This window comes from Zingiber officinale, chromosome 2A (assembly GCF_018446385.1).
Source record: "Zingiber officinale cultivar Zhangliang chromosome 2A, Zo_v1.1, whole genome shotgun sequence".
Lineage (NCBI taxonomy): Eukaryota > Viridiplantae > Streptophyta > Magnoliopsida > Zingiberales > Zingiberaceae > Zingiber > Zingiber officinale.
The window spans coordinates 13,311,095-13,331,034 of record NC_055988.1 but is presented as its reverse complement, the minus strand read 5'-3'; the positions used below and the strand labels follow the sequence as shown (position 1 = coordinate 13,331,034).

At 37.9% G+C, this 19,940-nt stretch overlaps 2 protein-coding genes and 1 non-coding gene across 9 annotated transcripts; all 3 read left to right on the top strand.

The window, feature by feature from the left end:
- The first annotated feature begins 2,400 nt into the window (after positions 1-2,400).
- Positions 2,401-10,132, top strand: LOC122040764 (biotin carboxyl carrier protein of acetyl-CoA carboxylase-like). 4 transcript variants are annotated; one of them, XM_042600192.1, is made up of 9 exons: positions 2,409-2,644; positions 4,228-4,419; positions 5,197-5,273; positions 6,869-6,922; positions 8,836-9,108; positions 9,188-9,250; positions 9,358-9,426; positions 9,656-9,701; positions 9,830-10,132. In XM_042600192.1, the coding sequence occupies exons 1-9, from the start codon at positions 2,623-2,625 to the stop codon at positions 9,889-9,891; spliced, it is 858 nt and encodes a 285-aa protein (XP_042456126.1). In that variant the 5' UTR covers positions 2,409-2,622; the 3' UTR covers positions 9,892-10,132. The 4 variants fall into 4 exon arrangements, 1 of the variants encoding a protein (XP_042456126.1); XR_006128721.1 differs by having other exon boundaries at positions 2,401-3,322; positions 9,358-9,701; XR_006128719.1 differs by having other exon boundaries at positions 2,406-2,644; positions 9,358-9,701.
- A 413-nt stretch (positions 10,133-10,545) lies between these two features.
- On the top strand, positions 10,546-10,617 carry TRNAG-UCC. The gene has a single exon. It is a non-coding gene; the product is annotated as a tRNA-Gly (tRNA).
- Positions 10,618-11,921: 1,304 nt separating this feature from the next.
- LOC122040763 (auxilin-related protein 2-like) lies at positions 11,922-18,561 on the top strand. Of its 4 annotated transcripts, none has more exons than XM_042600191.1 (8): positions 11,922-12,639; positions 13,602-15,408; positions 15,483-15,621; positions 16,023-16,105; positions 16,188-16,253; positions 16,421-16,510; positions 17,472-17,648; positions 18,040-18,561. In XM_042600191.1, the coding sequence occupies exons 1-8, from the start codon at positions 12,053-12,055 to the stop codon at positions 18,076-18,078; spliced, it is 2,988 nt and encodes a 995-aa protein (XP_042456125.1). In that variant the 5' UTR covers positions 11,922-12,052; the 3' UTR covers positions 18,079-18,561. The 4 variants fall into 4 exon arrangements, 3 of the variants coding, with proteins under 3 accessions (XP_042456125.1, XP_042456124.1, XP_042456123.1); XM_042600190.1 differs by having other exon boundaries at positions 16,014-16,105; XM_042600189.1 differs by having other exon boundaries at positions 16,008-16,105.
- Positions 18,562-19,940: the final 1,379 nt, after the last annotated feature.

Sequence of the window (19,940 nt, the reverse complement as noted above, 5' to 3'; positions counted from 1 at the left end):
GCAATGCTCTCATCTCCCCGGTACACTATGACGGGGAGGGATCTCTAACGTGCTACACGCTGCGTCACACTACCCATGAGCGGACCAACGGAGCACCGGAAGAGCCAAACTGACGTGCTACTACGCTGTGTCACGCTACCCGTGAGCGTCACAACGGAGCACCGAACAATGATGAAACTGGCTAAGTGCTCGACAATAATGGAGCAATCTATCACACAACATGCAATCATGCGAATGATGCATGTCACTAAACATGATAATATACTAAACCAATCTCTGGACATATAATGATGTGCATCATAGTGAATCAATCAGATCAAAGTACACTAATCAAATAAGGTATCAAACCTAGGTCCTGAACATGGTGAAACATGGTTATATCACTACCCCTATGAGCATGTGTAATCAGGTACATAACAACACGAAATGCGAAACAAACAATCAATCAAGCAGATAACAGGTATCGGGTAGTGATTAACCGAAACAAATGAGGAACATAATTAATGCAACTTGTAAATTTCACTACTATGCATATCAAAGACAAAAAGTCAAAAGTACCCGCCTCTAAAGAAAGGTCCAAATCCGACGTCGAGATGCTCGTCTCGCGTCAAAATCCTGTAATATCAAACATATACGGATTTAGCTAATTCCCTTATATATTTAATTAGCTAACCAACCATTAAACCAAATTCAACTAGGTCTAACCTAATCCATTTCACAATTACAATGGATTAGATATCCCCAATTATCTACAATCAAATTGTATTAGATTAATACATGAACTAATATCTAACCACATAAAAATCCGAATTCTCTACAGCATGTATCACGATCTAAAATAATCAAATTACACTATGATCTACAACTAAGACCAAAAACCCAGTACCTTACCTTGATTCCTAGCACTGTTGCTGCTGGATGAATTTGATGCCGTAATAGAAAGTCCACAGAACAGCCTTTCTTGCCTAACTCAGTGCCGACAGCTTCCTCTCGTTGTAATCCACTGCAGCAGCATCGCTTGGTCCAATCCGACGAGCAAAGAGGGAAAATAGCACTGTGAGCGGCGCGAGGAGAGGAAAGAAAGTAGGGCCCTCGGCGTCGGCACCTAGGGCAGAAGAAATGGGCACGCTGGGTCGGATCTGGTGGGTAGCACTGCTCTGTGCGATGCCAATCTAGGGCAGAGGCGTCGTGAGGGAGGAGGAAGAGGGATCGGCCGGGCTAGGGCAGAAGCTAGGAGTCGGGCCGAGGAGAGGAACGGAGACCCTCGGTTGGCTCTCGTCGACCGGCGATGAAAAGCTCCGCGTGTGGTTTGTGCCGGCAGAGGAAGAGAAGAAGGAAGATGCTTCGGCGTCGCGGAGGTTAGGGCACAGGCAGTTCGGCGGGGGAAGAAGAGAAGGAAAGGGAACGGCTCGCGTGGGTTCGGCGGGGAAAAAGAAAACGAAGAGATAAAGAAAAGGAATTAAGAAATAAACATTTCCTCGCTAAAACGGGGTAGCCTAAACAGGCTTTTCCGGGCCCCGTTTTTATCCTCGTAAACTCGTCCATACGGTCTCCGAAAAATTCCAGAAAATTTCTAAAAATTCCAGAAAATTCCCTTATCATTATTCGCCATTTTTCGGTATTTTACATTATCTCCGTGCCTCTTTGTTTTTGTTAATTAATTTCTTAATTCTTTTTGTACAAGTGTTTATTTTAATCAAGTTATAAGATCGAGAAAGATATTTTTTATTTTTATCGTGCAGGGTAATTCATTCTCTCTTGTCGACCGCAAGAGACCAACAAACTATTCAGTCATCATCACTAGCGCGCCGTCTCTTTCGCTTTCAGACAAGATCAATGACCTTTCAAAACTTATATAACATTCACATTGTAACAGCTATAGTTTTGTAGCAGCTACAAAATTGTAGTTGTTATAACTGTGTGTCAACTTAGTTATCGTAGTTATAAAATCATAATTAATATAATAGTGTAATAGTTACGAATCCGTAGCTACTATAACGCATCTCAATTTAGGATTTAAATGAAAAATATAAGTTAGAGATAATAATAAGAATAATATGACAGAGGATAGTTTGAACAATTATTGGATGGATGCTGTTAAGTGAAAAAATAAAAAAAAAAAGGACGCACTGTAGAATTTTAAAAATAAGGGGCGTTCTTTTAATTTCTATCTTTTTAAAAATATTTTATTAAAGGCAAGCGTTCGTACAACATGAATTATTACATAAAAATATTTTATTCCTTTTATCTTTTAAAAAACAGAGGGATGATCAAGCCTCTACCACCTATCAATCCAACCTGTTTTGTCTATGCCCGACCCGGATCCGATTGCAACAACCAAATTCAATGATTATTCGTTTCGTGACTCGAGTCGTAACTGAGCAACTCCAGAGTCTAGTCGCGTGGCCGCGTGGGCTCCTTGTGGCCCTCAGGTTTCCCGAATTCGTGTCCCATCAGCGGCGCGGGCGGAGAAGACAGGGAGAGGAAGGGCGGAGATGTCGAGGCTGCTCCAGTTATTGTTGCTGCTGTACTCCGATAAAATCTGGCGAGCTTCGCGTTGTGCGCATATTCCATTTTTGTCTTCGATCTTCCCAGATCCAGCTTTCCTTGGGAGAACTTGCCATGGCTCTTCAATTGTTCCGTGGTGATCTCTTGATCCCGTGTCCTCCTTACCATTCTACATCTTCGGTGCCCTGGGCGCAAGCTTTTTTGTTCTTTAAAGTTCGTTTACTGGATCTGTAATTCTGTTCGCAATCAAACGCCACTCTTGAGCGCTTGTTTGATTTTTTTTTTTTATGGGTCGGTGATGGTTATAGAAGCAGCGGGCGAAGCTTCGCTAACTTTTACTCTGATGCACTAAATTATGTGTCCAGTTGTAGAGAGACTAGTGTTGGTTGCGATTGACTGACTTAACTGTCATGGAATGGAGAGAGTCAGAGAAATCCAGAACGATCCAAGCTAAAATTTTATGCATCCTGTGGCGAAAGGATTAAAAAAGATGAAGCTTTTGATTTCTTTGCTTCAATTTCCGACCCCATTATACAGTTGGAGCATTCTCAGTGGCATAATGGAGAAAAGTATGCACCATGTGGGGAGAAAATGAGCTTGCTTTTGACTAGGCTTTCAATAATCTGGTTTATGTTGCTTTCCTTAATCAGTAGTTTTTCATCCAGACTATTTAGGATCGTCACTTGCTGTGAAAGCTACAATAGAAGTTTCTGGAGTAAAATCTCCTAACCCTTATTTGCTTTGTTAAGGATGAATACCTGTTTGGAATTTGGATTATGGAATTCCATAGCATCTAATGAGAAAGGATCATCTGGTTAGTTGTTATATTGGAAACATTTAGATATGCATGTTCTTTAACTACTGTCTTTCATAATTGTAACAGAAGATGGTTAAAAAAGATATTGGAATCCTTTTAGATATTGGTTAGTTGTTATATTGGAAACCTTTTAGATATTGTAACAGAAGATGCTTTAAAAAACTAAATAACATAGAAGTAATTCTTTTTCATAATAATAAATATAAGTATAGTATTATTAGAAATTGGTAATCAAATTCCATTTTTATCAATTACTAGTGTGTTAGCGAATGGTGGGGAGCAAAGTGAAATTTTCTCAACATAATAATGCACCTCTTCCTTCACTTCTTCGGAAAACTTGGGACCCCAGCTCCCTCTTCTCAGGAAGCCTCATGACCTCTTCGTTGTCAACTGACCTTTTCTCATTGGAATTTCTGAGACACCCACCATTCATTAGAGCAATTGGTTCCTCGTTGCCCATTTGCTCCTCTTCCTCACCTAGATATATCTGGAAGAATCATCAAGATCTTTGCCATCGTCAGAAAGACATAGTTGATCAGTCCAATTCTAATTCGATTGCATCCAAGTTCCACCAACTTCTAATTGGTCACAACTCCTCCGTATTGTTATCAAGCAGGCTACTGAAGGTGCCTTTTGCTTAACTGTTCAATCAGACCCTGGGCTGGGATCATAATAAATCTAAGCCAGATTACTGCACTTCTATGATATTGAAGCCATTTTGCTAGACTAAATATTTTTGGTAGGTATTTCTTTGCATTGTATGAAGATGCTAGAACTATTTCATTTCAGTTTGCAACTAGGTGTTCTTTCTAGTTGTTTATTGCATTTTTTGTAGTTGTATGGTTTTTTTTAACCCACCACTTGATGTTTTATAAAAGAAAATTTCATCTTTTACCTTTTAGGTGCTCGTATGTCGATTCCAAAAGCGGATCTTTCTCATGAGAAGCCTACTTCCCCCCTTACTTCAAATGTTATTTCAAAATCTTTATTTTGGAAAGTTCCAGTTGATCGACAGAGATTCATCTCCAGTATAGGGTTTCAAAAACAACCATTACATGTGATGGCTTCACAGAATACATCAGTGGCTACTAGTGGTTAGTCATGTGCAAGTTTGTGGCTCCTATAATAGAAAGATAGTTTATTTGGTTTCTGTCAACAATCAGCTTGTTCTATGCTGGAAATTAATTCCAAGTTTATGAAAATGACTTGTGTTGTTAATTGATGCATTTGTATATGTTAACCCATTCGTTGTTTTGAATGCTCAATATATTAGGAAAGAACTCAACTTATAGATTTAGGATCCTATCATTCCCTTTTGTGTGGTTGAACTAAACTTGAACAGTGTAACATCCCATTTTAGCCACACATGGGAAGTCATGGTCTTGTAAAGAGGGTTTATAGGGCTTCATTAATTTGGGATGATATCTTTTGGGCCTGTAACAAGTTGCTGCATCAATTCTATCACAAAAAGTGCTAGCCAAAGACTCATAGGTTTGGCATATACTGATCCATAATGGAAGACAAAGAAGGATAAACCATAAGAGTTTTAACATGTTATTAATGTTCAAATTCTGGCTCCCTCCTTTTAGTATTCTATAATTGTTCTTATGTAATTGTCCTATCATGAAGATGTGCCTGTTTGTGCAAATCCATGAATCATTAGCTTTCATAGAAGAAATCTGTTATTTATGAGACTAGAATAACGATTATTTGGAAATATCATACCGGGTTGGATAATGTTTCGCATTCTTAAATGGACTAGGACAAAAACTCTTTCTGTTTGCTTCTCTTGAAAGTTACGTTAAGATTTGAGCTTTAAGACATAAGTCACTTGGATCATCTTTATAGCAAGTTATGTTTTTCTAATGCAGCTGACACATCTGATAAGAATTCAAGTGGGCCACTGCAGAAAAATGTTCAGCAGTCAACATTTCCCATTGCATTCCAGGTCAAACTTTTGTCTAGTTGTTTCCAGATGTATCAAAAGCTTTTATGGCTATATAGTACTTTGATTCAGCATAGATGTAAGAAGGATTTGTGATTTCTATATGCAAATTTTCTTATGCGTCTCTCTCTCTTTAAGTTATTTGCAGTTGAAGTAATTACTGCATTTTGTTGCTTTTAGATCTAATGCCACTGTAATATATATAATGTAGTCTGAAACTGACCAAAAACCTTATTCTTTATGATTTACTTGTTATTATTGTCAGGTAAAGTGTCTTAGTTTGCTTGATCTCAAATGTTGCCATTTTTCACCGTTTCTTACTTGTGGCGGCTTTGTTTTCTCCTGTTGTTGCTGATTGATGACAAATAAAGATCTTTTTTTTTTTCATATGGCATTCAAGATATAATACTTCTTTGATGCTTTGATGCCCAAATGAGAAAAGGCAACTCACATTTTAGAAGAATTAGTTACTAATGTTATTCACTGTTTGTTATTTCAATGTGTACTGTTCATAATTCATGAGAGTTCCCTTTGAACCTCAGCCTTTTGTTTCTTACTTGCAATCTTGTAATGCTTTTGCTTGTCTTTGTTTTGTCATATTCATAGACCAAATCTATATTAAATATTCCCCATAGAAATTGGAAATTACTTGTAAGGGAGATCTTGATTTCTCTCAGTGATACATGGTGTTATTTTTTGGCACTATAACCTTTAGCAAAATATGTATAAGATACAATGACAAAGGTACCACTATGGTTGAGCAATGACTATGAGGTTACTTGCTCCATTTGCAGCTACAAAGTACAGAATCTTAGGTGGACAATGAAACAATTGTAATTTAGATGTCTTCCTAGTTCCTAGTCATTACCTTATCTTGTTCAAACTGTAAAGTTCCTCTAATATATGTGAGATTTTTTGTTGAGCAGCTATACATTAGACTAACATAAAAGCATGAAATCACCAAGACCCTTGAAGATACAATTAAATATCCCTTTTATGAGCATGAAAGGCTTGAAATCTCTTCAGGCATATCAGGTAGAAAAGGAAGAAAACATGAAAATATTTAAATACTGAATGAGACGACTAAAGAGGAAAATGATTGATTGCATGATACCTGCTTTTGCTTCATTACTGGTGTCCCATCAGCCTAATTCAACAGAATCAACACAACCACACCTCCTTTTGTTTTAGATCCCTTTAACTGCATTTCTCTCTTACAATCATGTGAAACTGGACTACCATCATTTTCATGATAAGGAGCTTTCATAAGAGAAGTATGCTTATGCAAATTGACAGGGTTGGGCATCCATTAGATGCCTCCAATGGACAATTTGACATTTTGTACAGTTATCTTTGTTAAAACCTCATGGACATATCTACTGATTTTACAAAATAAAAATTTACTCCTCTCTCTTTTTGGATACATCCTATGTGAATTTCATTCAAGTTAAAGGTGAAATTTGGACATAGTTCACTTGAGGCTCATTTTTCTATTCTCAGAGTGTTTTAAAAGGCTAGTAAAATACAATAACGTTGCTGAGTGACTAATGATATGTTTCAGAACTAGTAATGTGATCCAAATTGTTTTTCCTTTGCAGGCACTTGTTGAGGATGTTTGTGAGCAGACTCAAATTGCAGAACTGAAACTCAAGGTACCTTGGTCATCTAAGCAAGTAAATGTGATGCTTCACCAATGCATCATACATTCAAGCAAGCTAATGTGCTGCTTCACCAATGCACCATAAGTTCTCATCAATTTCCATTGCTCTCTTTTAGAGGATCTTTACTGGGATGGAAAACTAAGCTGACGGATGATAGAGAGGGTGGATTTGAAAAATGCTCCATCCTTGCTATCGTTTACTTGAATAGATTAGATAGACAGATCCTTCTTGTCCACCATTTTGGTTCTACCCACTTTACTATTGTTTACTTGAATAGATACTTAGAGAGGATGGAAAAGTCGAATGGATGAGAGATGCCTCTCGTGTACCATTTTGGTTCTGCCCAAATTGAGCAGAAACCAAATCCTTCATCTTTGCCAAAAGGTCATCTGTAATTCCTTATCAAATAATATTTATTTGTGATTCCTTGTGAAATAATACCCATCTACAATAATGAAAACCTAGCCACTGTCACAAGCACCGATTACATCCTTAAGTCCTAACATTGAATGCATGATATCAAACTTGGTTAGTCGAGCTGAATAGGTACAATGAGCCTGTCAAGTTGGGCTGAGCTAGCCAATTAGTGCAGATGAGTTGAACGGGCTAAACAATTTCTAGGCAGGTAAAATGGTCTAGCTAGTCCAGTGGGCTGAAAACGGCCATTGCAGCTGGTCAAGCAACTTGACTGAATGATTGGTTGAGCGGTCAGGTCGAGTGTGATGATTCGGAAAAGCATTCCGATCAATCTGAACACGTTGATTGGGCTTGACGGTTAGAGTGGGCCAAACAATCTAATTGGTGGACAAGCCAGTTGGTCTAGGATAGGACTGTCTGATTGATGTGAGCAGGTTAGACGGGTCAAACTAGCTGATATGTCCAACCTGGATCATATTGGCCTATTTGGAAAAATATGGGAGGAACAGCATGCTACTGTTCTTATTTTAGATAATAATTGCGTAGTCCCAACAAGTCAAATAATGGCTTACCTCTTTGATAAACATTTGAAATGGTACTGATCTTATTCCAGAGTCATAATTGCTAAATTCTTCATAATTCCTTATGACCTAAATGAATGAACTGACTAAATACATGTTCTTGATCAATCAGGATGCTTGAGTCCCTTGATGGTTCTCCAGAATTATAATTGATACCTCAGTGAATCTCACAGCTCCCACTTGAATGAGAGAGAAAATAAATCTTTCAAAGAAAACCAATAGGAGAAAAAGAATAAGTAAATAGTAGCCTATGGAGCCCTCTAAAGGAAAATGGCAACTTCTTACTTGGATTCCAGAGAGAAATGGTGGCTTAAATGGGTTAAATAGCTGATTGTGCTTTTCTCCATTGTGTGGCCAACATCTGATTATAACCTAGGTGTTTAAGTCTATGGAAACAATTAGTTCATATGAATAGTTAATTTGGGAAGGTTTTGGTTGATTGTGCGGCCAAAAATTTAATGCATGGGAAGAGGTTAAGATTTTAGCTTAAATTTTCCATGTTCTAAATTTCTGATTGAGATTGAGGTGCTAGTTAATTATGCAAGACTTAGTGGTGCTTGCTTAAGTGAAATCAGGTATTAGCATAATTATGGTGTTTCATTGAGACTCTAATCAATGGTTTATATGATGGTGAGATTAAGAAGTGTTTCATCAATTGAATGTCTCTTGCACTTTTGTATCATGCTGAAGTCTATGTGATGACATGAATTCCCACTTGAATTCACTTCACAAATTCAGTTCAATGAAAGCAATTGTAACATTATAGTTATGCTATTGGAATATGTATCAATCAAATACTGACACCTAAGGTGTTGGCTGATTATTGAATCTTGGAAATAAATAGCACAATCAATTAGCCAGTCAAATTTTCAATTTCATCTAATCACTGCTCTGGAATTTCTCTAGATTGGTGATTTTGAAATGTTCCTGAAAAGAGATATAGGGATTTCATCTGCTCCAAGTCCAGTTTATGCTCCTGTTGAATCTTCAATTACAGCACCGCCAATCCTGAGTGAGCCAATGGAGGAAACAGCTACTTCTCCCACTCCTTTCCTGGAACAGGTCTCTACTGAAGAAACTTCTAGCCCATTTGTCAACATTTCTGCAGCAAAGACATTAAAGCTGGCATCTTTGGAAGCTTCTGGTCACGATGCATTTGTTATTGTAGCATCGCCATTGGTATGCTTGAATATGATCTTGCATGCTTATTGTTAGATGATATTATTTTTTCACCAAGACCTTTCTTTACCCTCCTTAGGTAGGTACATTTCAGAGAGGAAGAACAATAAAAGGCAAAAGATTGCCTCCTAGCTGCAAAGAGGTTGCTCAAGGAAAAATATATTTTTTACCCTGTTTTTATCAAAAAAGATTAAAAGAAAATCCTTAATAACAGAGTATATCTAACATTTTTTTAGTCTGAAATATTAGGGGGCCGTTATCAAAGAGGGGCAAATCATTGGCTTCTTGGGCCAATGTGGAAATGAACTTCCTATCAGAGTGTGTTTTCTTAGTCAAATTCTTTCTTATCTTTTTCATCTTGAACTTCATTGTTTAGTGCGTAAACAAATTCCTGTTAGATTGAGTTTTCTTTTCTCAGTTATTCTGATACTTTTGTCTTTTACCAAATTTCCATGCTAAAAAAATTACTTGTTTCCATATATACTGCTAAGATTCTTATTAGAATTGCTTTACAATGTATCTCAGCTACCATTATTTTCCCTTGCAGTCGGATGTAGATGGAGAAGTATTAAAGATTCTCTACGAAGATGGAGGTATCATTCAAGACCTAAAATGCAAAGCCCGTGCATGATAGATCATTGCTCATATACAATATCGTTCTTCACACAGACTGTCTAAACTGAGTCTTGTTGTATGTCACCAACACTTTTTCACTTTGCAGAAGCTGTTGGGTATGGCGATCCACTTGTTGCTGTTCTGCCTTCATTCCACGCTATAAACTGAGTTTATCGTTACTTCTCGCCGCGGTTCTGATCTCCAGTGATTCAAATATACGCGATGAATGCTGATGAGGTTCATCTGTTGAATTTTACCTTTGAATTTAAATTGATTGAGGAACTGAACATTTCAAATTTGCTTTATTTTTGGTGTAAAAGTAAATGTGTGAGGAGTGGTTAAGGAAAAACTGTGCTTTGTTTTAAACATAGGGACCACTAAATCATTGAGTAAATGATTTTCCTTGGAAGATGACTGTATTTTGATGATACGCTAGCTTGGAGGTGTCGGGTCATTTCGGAGTTGTTAAGTTGTTAAGTTGACGATTTCATTAAAAAAATATTATTTTTAAAAATATTTTATGAAAAAAATAGGAAGTACCTTTCTTATAAATTTACTACGATAGAAAGAAAAGTTATTTTTGGATTTTTTTTTTAAAAAAAACTTATTAATCTTTCAATTGTTTTGACGCATAGGATTTTTTTTTAAAAAATACCTAAATAATTTAAAAATTCTTTGTAATAACATTCCTTTTTTTATAAGATTATTTGTATATAACTTCAGCAGAAATTTTTAAATCGTATTTCATAAATCAAATTAGGTTGCATGTTTATAAAGTTAACATAATTACTTCAAAACTACTATTGTCAGCAGTTGTACAGCGCGTTTGTAGTCCAACGGTTAGGATAATTGCCTTCCAAGCAATAGACTCGGGTTCGACTCCCGGCAAACGCATGATATTTTTCTTAACTGTAATACTTAAATCAACTATTTGTTTTTTTTTTTAATGTTGATGATTAATTTAACTAACTGGATTAATCAACTTATAATTACATCAATGTATATATTTATTTATAAAGAATGTTTAACACAGCAATTTAACACAAGTGTCAATTTAAGATTATTTGATTGTTTTTTTTTTAATTTTTTTATTAGTTATTAAATGTGATAATATAAATTTATTTATTTATTTTAAAATTTTATTTATTTATTTATTTAATAAGTTGATGAGAATTTTATTGATAAATATAATTCAAACATTAGTCACAAATATTATTCATAAATATATTCATTAGTCACAAATATATTCATAAATATATTCACTAATATTAACGAGCTTAACACATTTATTTAAATTTATTTATTTAATTAAATAAATTATATCAAACTTATTCATTCAATTAATTATATGTATATTAAAAACATCTCACCCTGAGTCCGGATCCTCTAGACCACTTTTTACAATCCAAGAAATGATCCCTAAACATGCAGTGATGGAATACATGACCCCCACTTATAAAATAGGTGGGGACCATTCATCCCAACCAATGCATGTTTAGGGATCATCCTTTGGATCGTAAAAAGTGATCCAGAGGATTTGTCCTCATTTCACCCCATTAAACTGAACAGGGATCCTCTGATCCATATTTAGTGAACTAGGTCCTGATCCATTATAGTGATTGGAGAAATTTAATGATTTTTACCTACTAAGCAGATGAGGACTTTTCAATTCCTTCAATCATTATCCTTGGTCCAAAAGTAAATGACAAACGGGATCAAAGGACCCATCGCCACCAAATCAATAGGATCAGATTTTCTGGACCGCTTTTTACAGTTCAAAAGATGATCTTTTTATATAAATTGAGAAGACTCCTACTTATTTTATAAATAAGGATCATCCATCCCCTCAATACATATAAAAAGGACCATCTCATCCGCAGGATCTGCAGTCGAATGCAAAATTTATTCACGAACGTGGTTTACAGCCCTAAGCGAATTAAAGCCAATCAGACTGATTCGACCGGAAAATTGTTGAACCGGACACACAAATAGGTCAATGTCCACTCTGCGCGACTGATCCAATCCACAGTCCTGATTGGCTGATTGCGAGTGTCCCAATAAGATCTATTGGCTGCTCAGCTTCAGCCAGCAAACATAGTCTCCAACGAATTAAAATCATCAGTCCCTAGCGGGACCCGGTTCCGTACTCCCAGCCCGGTTTATTTATTTCCGGCCGAGTCAGAGTTCGCCATTTTTTTTCTTCTTCTAAATCCCAACCCGTCGCCGTGGTCTCTCCTCCTCCGCTTCCCTCGATCGTCGCCGCTCCGGCAGACGGAGGCCTCCACCAGAGGAAACCCTTCTTTCGATCCGATTGGTATTGGCCTCTTCCATGGACGAGCTGTCTGGTATCTTCGTTCGGGACTTCGGGCTCCGGCCGCAGGGCAAGCCCGCTCCCATGGTCACCTCCAAAGCCGCGGCGGTGGGACCTCGAAAAGGATCCTACTCTTCGACCTCCTCCTGGATCACGGAAAGATCCGGCCGGCATCCAACCTCGACGAACGGCCCCATCGTCAGCGACCGCGGAGTTGGCATCTCCGATGATTATGTCTTCGTCGGTGCCTCGGAATTATCGAATCCGTCATCTTTGGACACCATGTTTGATGTCCTTGCGGATTCCACTACAAAAACCTCGTCGGCTTTGCCTGTGTATGATAGGCCGATATATGATGACGATGTATTCGACGGGGTTCCCGGCATGCCATCGGTGAAGTATGAGGATGCTTTTCCTTCCGTTTTTTCAGGATCCAATCATGTTTCCGCGCCACCGTTTGAGGACCTTCTTGATGACTTTCGGAAGCAAATACCAGAATCGAAGGGTGGGAGTGATGGGAGATCTTTGGAGGAGGAGGAGCAAAACATATCAGAGTTCGATGAGCTGATTCCAGGATTCGGTAGCAGAAGCTCGTTGAAAGACAGGTATGGTGTCTGATCAATAGGTGATCATGATTTTTTGCTTGAATCAACAGAAATTCAGGATGGTAATGTGTTGTGTATGTTTAATTTTCTTATTTTTTATTTCCTTTTAGATCTGTGATACACCACTATAACTGAATTTTGTGAGTCATATCTTCTAGTTGAAAATGGAGACAAAGATGTTGTCAGTCTATCAGAAAGAAAGAAAAAATTATCCATCTTATATGCTACCTTCGTGTCCTTAAAGATAAACTGATTATCCAAAAGAAAGGAGAAGGATTCTCCTTAGGTTCCTTCTTGTTGACCTTTGCTTTGATTTATGTGCTCCATTGACGTGCTCTGGTTTTGTTTTTAAAGTTGGCTATATGAGGAGATGTTCATGGAGCCAATTGAGTTAACTTGCTACACACACTAGTGGGATATCGATTTTCCTTGTCAATTGAATCAGGTGCTTATTGCTTCTCAAATAAAGGTATTCTAGTGAGCTCATTTGGCTAGGAAATCAGTGGGCTTGAACTTTATTGTCCTCATGGTGCTTGGAAGGGCCTAAGAAATTCTTTACAGCCATTGACAATATTAGATTAAGGTGCCCTGTGGCATTCTTTAGGATGAGGTGAAGCTACTAGCAACCAAATGGACTTGTCTGAGATACAAAAATTGGCATTTGAATGAGTGTGTCTACATCTTGTCTAGTACGGCCTGTTGTGGTGCTCCATAGTGTCCATGTACAGAATTCACAGGGATAAGATGATGGCTCTCTATTAGAAAACAAATTGGAAGCTGTTCCTAAGATTCTACCACATTATTGAATTTCTGGAAGTATGTCCTCTCTGAGTCTTTTTTGCTTTTATGCCAAGTCTCTATTGATTATATAGTCTTTTTTACTTTTTCGTTGAGTTTTCTATTTATCTCAATTTTTCATTCTTGCTATCATCATATTTTCATAATATGTTCTTCTGTTGCAGGGAAGCTCCAGAGGCTATACACCCGAAGCCAAATGTCTCAGCAGCTGAACCAACTACAAATAAGGCAGAAGATCCATTTGCTGTTTTTTCTTCGTCTGATCTATCTTCTGACCCTTTAGAAAACATTGGGAGGCCTATAAATTCGATGAGCATGCATTCTACTAGCAAGAGGATCTATGCTGATAGCAATGCTTTTGATGGAACCTCAAATTCAGTAACGTCATCTGCGGAAGAAATGGATCAGAGTCGCAAGAAGAGTTTTTCAGATGATTTCCAGACTAAAAACTCTAGTTATGATGAATTAGGAAAGGAATCACTTCACCATTCTCCCATTTTTGTATTTGACGACAGCATGTCACATGGAAGAAATACAACAGGAAACCAATCTCCCACATTCTATGAACATGCCGAAACCAGAGATGATATCTGGCTAACTGTTTCAGAAGTTCCCCTTCTCACTCAACCTACAAATGCTCCACCTCCTTCAAGGCTACCACCTCCACTTGTCGATGTAAAAGCAAATGACAATGAGCGTCTTCAACAGTTCACCAATAAAAGTTCGATAAAGAGTGTTCCATTAGATGACCTTGAAGATTTTGCTATGAGCAAATCTAAAGCACATGTTATGCATAATGAAGACATTTTCAATAGTGAAGAATTGAATAAAAAATTTCCTGCAGCAGCTGCTATGGAGGATGGAAGTGAGGCAAAGTTCAAACTCGATGAGGAAGTAAGGAAGAGAGAATATGACTCAATTTTTAGGAACAATGAATATGTGCCGCAAGAAAGAAATGAAAAACTAAATTTCGAAGGAAAGAATTTGGAAGATTTAGAGGGAGCAGAAAGATTAGAACAGGAACGATTGCTAAAGGAAAGAGAGGATAGAGAGGAGGCAAATAGATTACAAAATGAGAGAGAGGATGAAATAAAGAAGGAAATAGAAAAGGCCAGACAAATTGCAGAGAGAGCTATGAGAGAGGCAAGGGACAGAGCAGCTGCTGAAGCTCGACAAAAAGCAGAGAGGGCTGTTGCTGAAGCACGCCGACGGGCTGAGAGAGCAGCAGTTCAGAGGGCGGCGGCTGAGGCACGCGAAAGAGCTGCAGCGTTGGCAAGAGATAGAGCTGAAAAGGCAGCTGCAGAGGCAAGGGAGAAGGCTGCTATAGAGGCAAGGGAAAAGGCTGCCCTGGACGCAAGAGAAAGAGCTGCAGCATATGCAAGAGAAAAGGCAGCAGCAGAAGCAAGGGAGAAGGCGAATGCAGCTAGGGAAAGGGCTGCCGTGGAGAGAGCTGCAGCAGAGGCAAGGGAGAAGGCAAGGGAAAAAGCCGCCCTGGACGCAAGAGAAAGAGACGCAGCAGAGGCAAGAGAAAGAGCTGAAAAGGCAGCTGCAGAAGCAAGGGAAAAGGAGAATGCAGCTAGGGAGAGGGCTGCTGTGGAGAGAGCTGCCGCAGAAGCAAGGGAGAAGGCAAGGGAAAAGGCTGCCCTGGACGCAAGAGAAAGAGCTGCAACAGAGGCAAGAGAAAGAGCTGAAAAGGCAGATGCAGAATCAAGGGAAAAGGCGAATGCAGCTAGAGAAAGGGCTTCTGTGGAGAGAGCTGCAGCAGAAGCACGACAAAGAGCCCAGAGAGCTGCAGTAGAAAGAGCAACTGCAGAAGCTCGGGAAAGGGCTGCTGCTGCAGCTCGAGAAAAGGCAGCAGCTGCTGCTGCTGCTGCAAGAGAAGAACAGAAGAAGGAAGAAAATGATCTTGAGTCAATTTTTGGCATGAGCTCTCGAGCAAGTAGTGCAGAGACAAAAAGAGCCACCTCTTCAGTAAGAAACAAAATTCATTATGGCGTCAATGCCATGTCATTTGTGCATGTTAACAGCTTTGTTTATGTTTTCAGGAAACGATGTTTGAAGTTAAAGTTCAGAGTACAAAGAGTGCTGATGGATCACGGAGAACGTCCTCAAGTTCTTCATCTACCTCTAGAAAGGCACCTTCTAATGCTAATATTGTGGATGACCTTAGTTCCATTTTTGGAGGTAGTGTTATTTCTATTGCAGTTTTCTTTTAGAGCATCCAAATAAGATTGAATATTTCTTCTAAATAGTTGTGGTATCTACATCCACATTATCAATCAAATATTTTAAATCTCACAATCAAATCAAATATTTATGGGGCCTACCTATCAAATATCTCACCCTCAAATATCTTAAATTCCACTATTATATATATATATATATATTTTCTTAAAAAAAACAAAGAGAAAGAGAAATCACTTGACATAACTTGATATTTGAGATTGGGGGATATTTGGAGAAATGTCTCCTCCAAATATCCCCACTGTGGATACCCTTAGTTCTTGTAATTGTTCGAAGCTAGTGATCTAAATAGCATATTTCAACTAATAATATTTTTACTCTAAAAGTGCCAGCATCATCAGGAGAATTTCAAGATATTGAAGGTGAGAGTGAAGAACGAAGAAGAGCCAGACTCGAGCGCCATCAAAGAACACAAGAGCGTGCAGTAATGTTTATGACTTTGTTATGCCAATAAAATTGAATTAATCTAAATTTAGGCAGTTAGTCTTATTGGAATTCATTCACAGGCGAAAGCTCTGGCTGAGAAAAATGAGCGTGATTTGCAAGTCCAGAGAGAGCAGGCAGAAAGACATGTAAGCTAGTAAGCTACCAAGTTCACTAAACTAAACTTGCTTGGAAACTTTTCTACCTTTTTTTATTCTCACTAGACCTTGGTTTTATTATCAATTTTTTGGAAGCCTTTTACAGGTCCATATTGCATATTTATTGTATGATAATATATACTACATGATTATTTCAGAGGATTTCTGAATCACTAGATATGGAGATAAAACGTTGGGCTGCTGGAAAAGAAGGCAATTTACGGGCATTACTCTCAACGCTACACTATGTGAGTTTTCATTCTCTGTGATTGAATTTCTTGCCTACATTGCTCAGATTGAATGCTGCATGAAAAGTTGTAAAGCTATTCTGTGGAGTGATTATAAGTGTTTCTGTTCTCCCATATGTTGTGGTCAATGTTTTTAAAGACACTAGCAGCTAATGAACCATATGGACAAAGAACAAGATATAGACATATGGCTCCCATATGTTCTTGATGAACACTAGTAAATTCTCGAAAAGAATAAGCAGCTCCTCTATTCGGTGTATAGCGGGTAGTGATTGTGGTTTTAATATGTTGTCCTCGCTTGATTATTCAACTAATGAATGGAGTAGCCCCTCTATTAATAATCAAAACAGGGATGCCTTTCAGGGAACCTTTTTGCCTAAAATAATATAAATATTTTTATAATCGGATATCATTGGACATGATATGTATGAATCTCTTCTATGGTTCTTTTTTTTTTTCTTAACAATTTCTACTTCTCATATCCTACCAATAAAATATCACTAATATTTGGACTTTCGGATTATGCCATCCTTATATCATTTCCGATTTTGACAACCATGACCTTGAAATCTAGATAATATGATCATCATCCTCCTGAAACAAAAAACTTGCATCATCATAGTCTTTGTTGAATCTATAACTCTCGCCATCTATCTCTACTAGTTTGTTAAATATGCTTTCCTACAACTTTGACCAAACCTACTATTATATCAAGTGGCTTCTCATCAAAATCCATGTCAAAGCATTGCCTCATTTCAACTAACATTGGCTTGTAATTAGCAGATTGAGGTAGATTTCAGTGTTTTGGTATGCTAAATTTGTTGAAGCGGGGGCAGAAATAATCCTTCAACATAAACTGCTTAACACATGCGTTTTGAAACAGATGGAAGTAGTACAGTTGAAAAAAATTTAGTTTTTTTTTTTTTTTTACCAATCTTCTTATTTTGAAATATGCACATAGGTTCTTTGGCCCGAGTGTGGCTGGCAACCTGTATCTTTAACAGATCTTATTATTGGCGCCGCGGTGAAAAAAGCTTATAGGAAAGCAACTCTGTCCATCCATCCTGATAAAGTGCAACAAAAAGGTGCTACTCTTCAACAGAAGTACATAGCTGAGAAGGTTTTTGATCTCCTCAAGGTCGGTATTCCATGCATTTGATCCTTGTTTGAGCACTTTTATTTGAAATCACGGTCATCTTTCACTGTGTATGGTTTGTTCTCCATAATCAAGCTACAAATATGACTTCAGATGCTACACAATGAAAATTGGTAGTCACGAGTCAAAACATCATAGTTCAAGTGCCTTTTGATAATTTTAAACATTAATATTGAACTTGAAGAGTCGATCATAGCATGCTACCTATAGTCCCATTATCTTGTTAGCTGGACATTGTTAAAGTACAAAAAATTTATTTTGTTTCAATTTTTTTTTCCTCCCTGTTTTGGTGAAAGAAAAGTGACTGAAAAAACCTACATTAGCAATAATTTCTTTGGCCTTTCCTTTCTCAATGGTTGGTGCTGTGAAACAGGAGGCTTGGAACAAGTTCAACTCGGAAGAGCTCTTTTAACCAGTCCTCAAGGTGAAGCATGACTTGCTGGCTGCATATTGAAGTGTTAACAGTTTGTTTCTTCTTTCTATTTTAATGTTTAGTCGTTCATTCTAGCTTGAGTTGATCATTGCTACCTTCTAGTCTTTTTATTTTTAATTCTGAAAGTAATCTGTCTGGTTCCACGACAATTTACCACCAGTCATCAGAGTAAGTAAGTCATCAGAGTAAATATGAGAATGTGATTGAGTTATCGCTCTTCAGTATTACGCCACAGCTTGCCTTCTAGCCATCATATCCAGAAAGTGTTTTTTTTTTTCTTCTATTTGTGCAGTGCGTCCCAGATTCTGTTTTCTCGATAGTGTTTTGTTTATTTTACCACCCTTCACTTGTCTCTTCCTACAGTGTCTAGTATTGTTTGAAGAAGAATGACTAAAGTTTCCATTTACATTGTATGACAGTTTTCTTGAAAGGAATGAGAAATTATGATTATTCATTATATTTATTATCATTTATCAGGTGTCTTTAGCTGTTAATGTGTTATTATTAGACTAAGTAATGTATTTTACATTTATAAAAAATATTTACCGCTTAATTTTTTATAGGATCCTTCCAAAATAATCTGATGCGGTGATGAGGGCCCTATCTCGCGGAGGATAGCCGTCACGGTGGAGGTCAAAGTCAAGGCGGTCAACACGCAGATAGCATCGACCGATCGAGCGAGCATGCCCTGATCGGGGGGAGAAGGCCCCGGTCTGATCCCGCCTTCGACACAGGAAGTTGTCAAACGACCAACGCTCAAACGATCGGCTTGACATTGGTAGAGCGGAACTTCGACCGAGCGGTTACCCCGTTTGGTCGGGCAATAGGTCTCGACATTGGTGGAGCGGAACTTCGGTCGAGCGACGATCTCGCTCAGCCAAGCAACGAGATTCGACAGGCAGAGTGGAACTCTGGCCGAGCGGATGTGACACAAACATAGTAGAGTTTTGGCCGAGCGGATAGGACACATACGCAGTGGAGTTCCGGCTGAGCGGGCGAGACACAGGAACATCGAAGTTACTACCGAGCGTCCAACCCGCTCAGCGTAACAACATACTCTCTCTGGTATCCATCGACATCTCTTTGGGAGTTAGTGTCGTTGACTCCGGGCATGGACAACCAAAAGATCGTACTGCGGAAGTTTTCACTGTCACTTTAGAGATATACTCGGCCTGTTAAGGTACTGTGTCAGAAACATTTTACTGACAAGTCTTTTCAGGAAAAACTTAGGGAACCGTGCTCACATTGGGGAGTGTGCACATGCGTTATAGAAGTTCTATATAAAGGGGGGTCTAAACATCGGTGGAGGTACACAATCAGTGTTTTAAATCGTGTAACATTGGTTCATAGTGTTTTTGTCTTGTCATCGCATAGCGTAAATAGCGAAGTGTATAGCGCAAGCTTTTCGTGCACATTAATGTTTAAATTTGAAAAAATAAAATATACTTATATAAGTAAAATAAAAATAACATAATCTAAAATTAATCATAATAATTTATTACATGTCAAAATATCCGATAACAATAATTTAAAAAGTCTTATAATTAAAACAACATAACCTAAAAATAATCAGTATCATTCAACTTTATATCACTATCATCATCAATAGTGTCTATGGTTGGAAAATTTCCACTATCAAAAGTTGTTAGAATTACTCCATAATTTTTAGCATCAAGATGATTATCTTCCACATCAACAAGACTCAACCTTGCTTGTTTGTCTTTGCTTCCACCTATTATATAAGAGATACGACATTTAAGAATTAATTTAGGTGAAGCGGATATAAATAAATAATTTGCATATGCTTAGTGCTTACTTAAATTTTCAATAGCTCTTTTTTT

What these genes read in the sequence shown, in the direction of transcription:
- LOC122040763 (XM_042600189.1), top strand. Translation starts at nt 12,053, where the DNA reads ATGGACGAGCTGTCTGGTATCTTCGTTCGGGACTTCGGGCTCCGGCCG. An exon ending in TACTCTCAACGCTACACTAT is followed by an intron (nt 16,511 to 17,471) that starts GTGAGTTTTCAT and finishes ATATGCACATAG; the next exon opens with GTTCTTTGGCCCGAGTGTGG. An exon ending in AGGTTTTTGATCTCCTCAAG is followed by an intron (nt 17,649 to 18,039) that starts GTCGGTATTCCA and finishes GCTGTGAAACAG; the next exon opens with GAGGCTTGGAACAAGTTCAA.
- LOC122040764 (XM_042600192.1), top strand. Translation starts at nt 2,623, where the DNA reads ATGGCTCTTCAATTGTTCCGTG. An exon ending in TACATCAGTGGCTACTAGTG is followed by an intron (nt 4,420 to 5,196) that starts GTTAGTCATGTG and finishes TTTCTAATGCAG; the next exon opens with CTGACACATCTGATAAGAAT. An exon ending in TTATTGTAGCATCGCCATTG is followed by an intron (nt 9,109 to 9,187) that starts GTATGCTTGAAT and finishes TACCCTCCTTAG; the next exon opens with GTAGGTACATTTCAGAGAGG.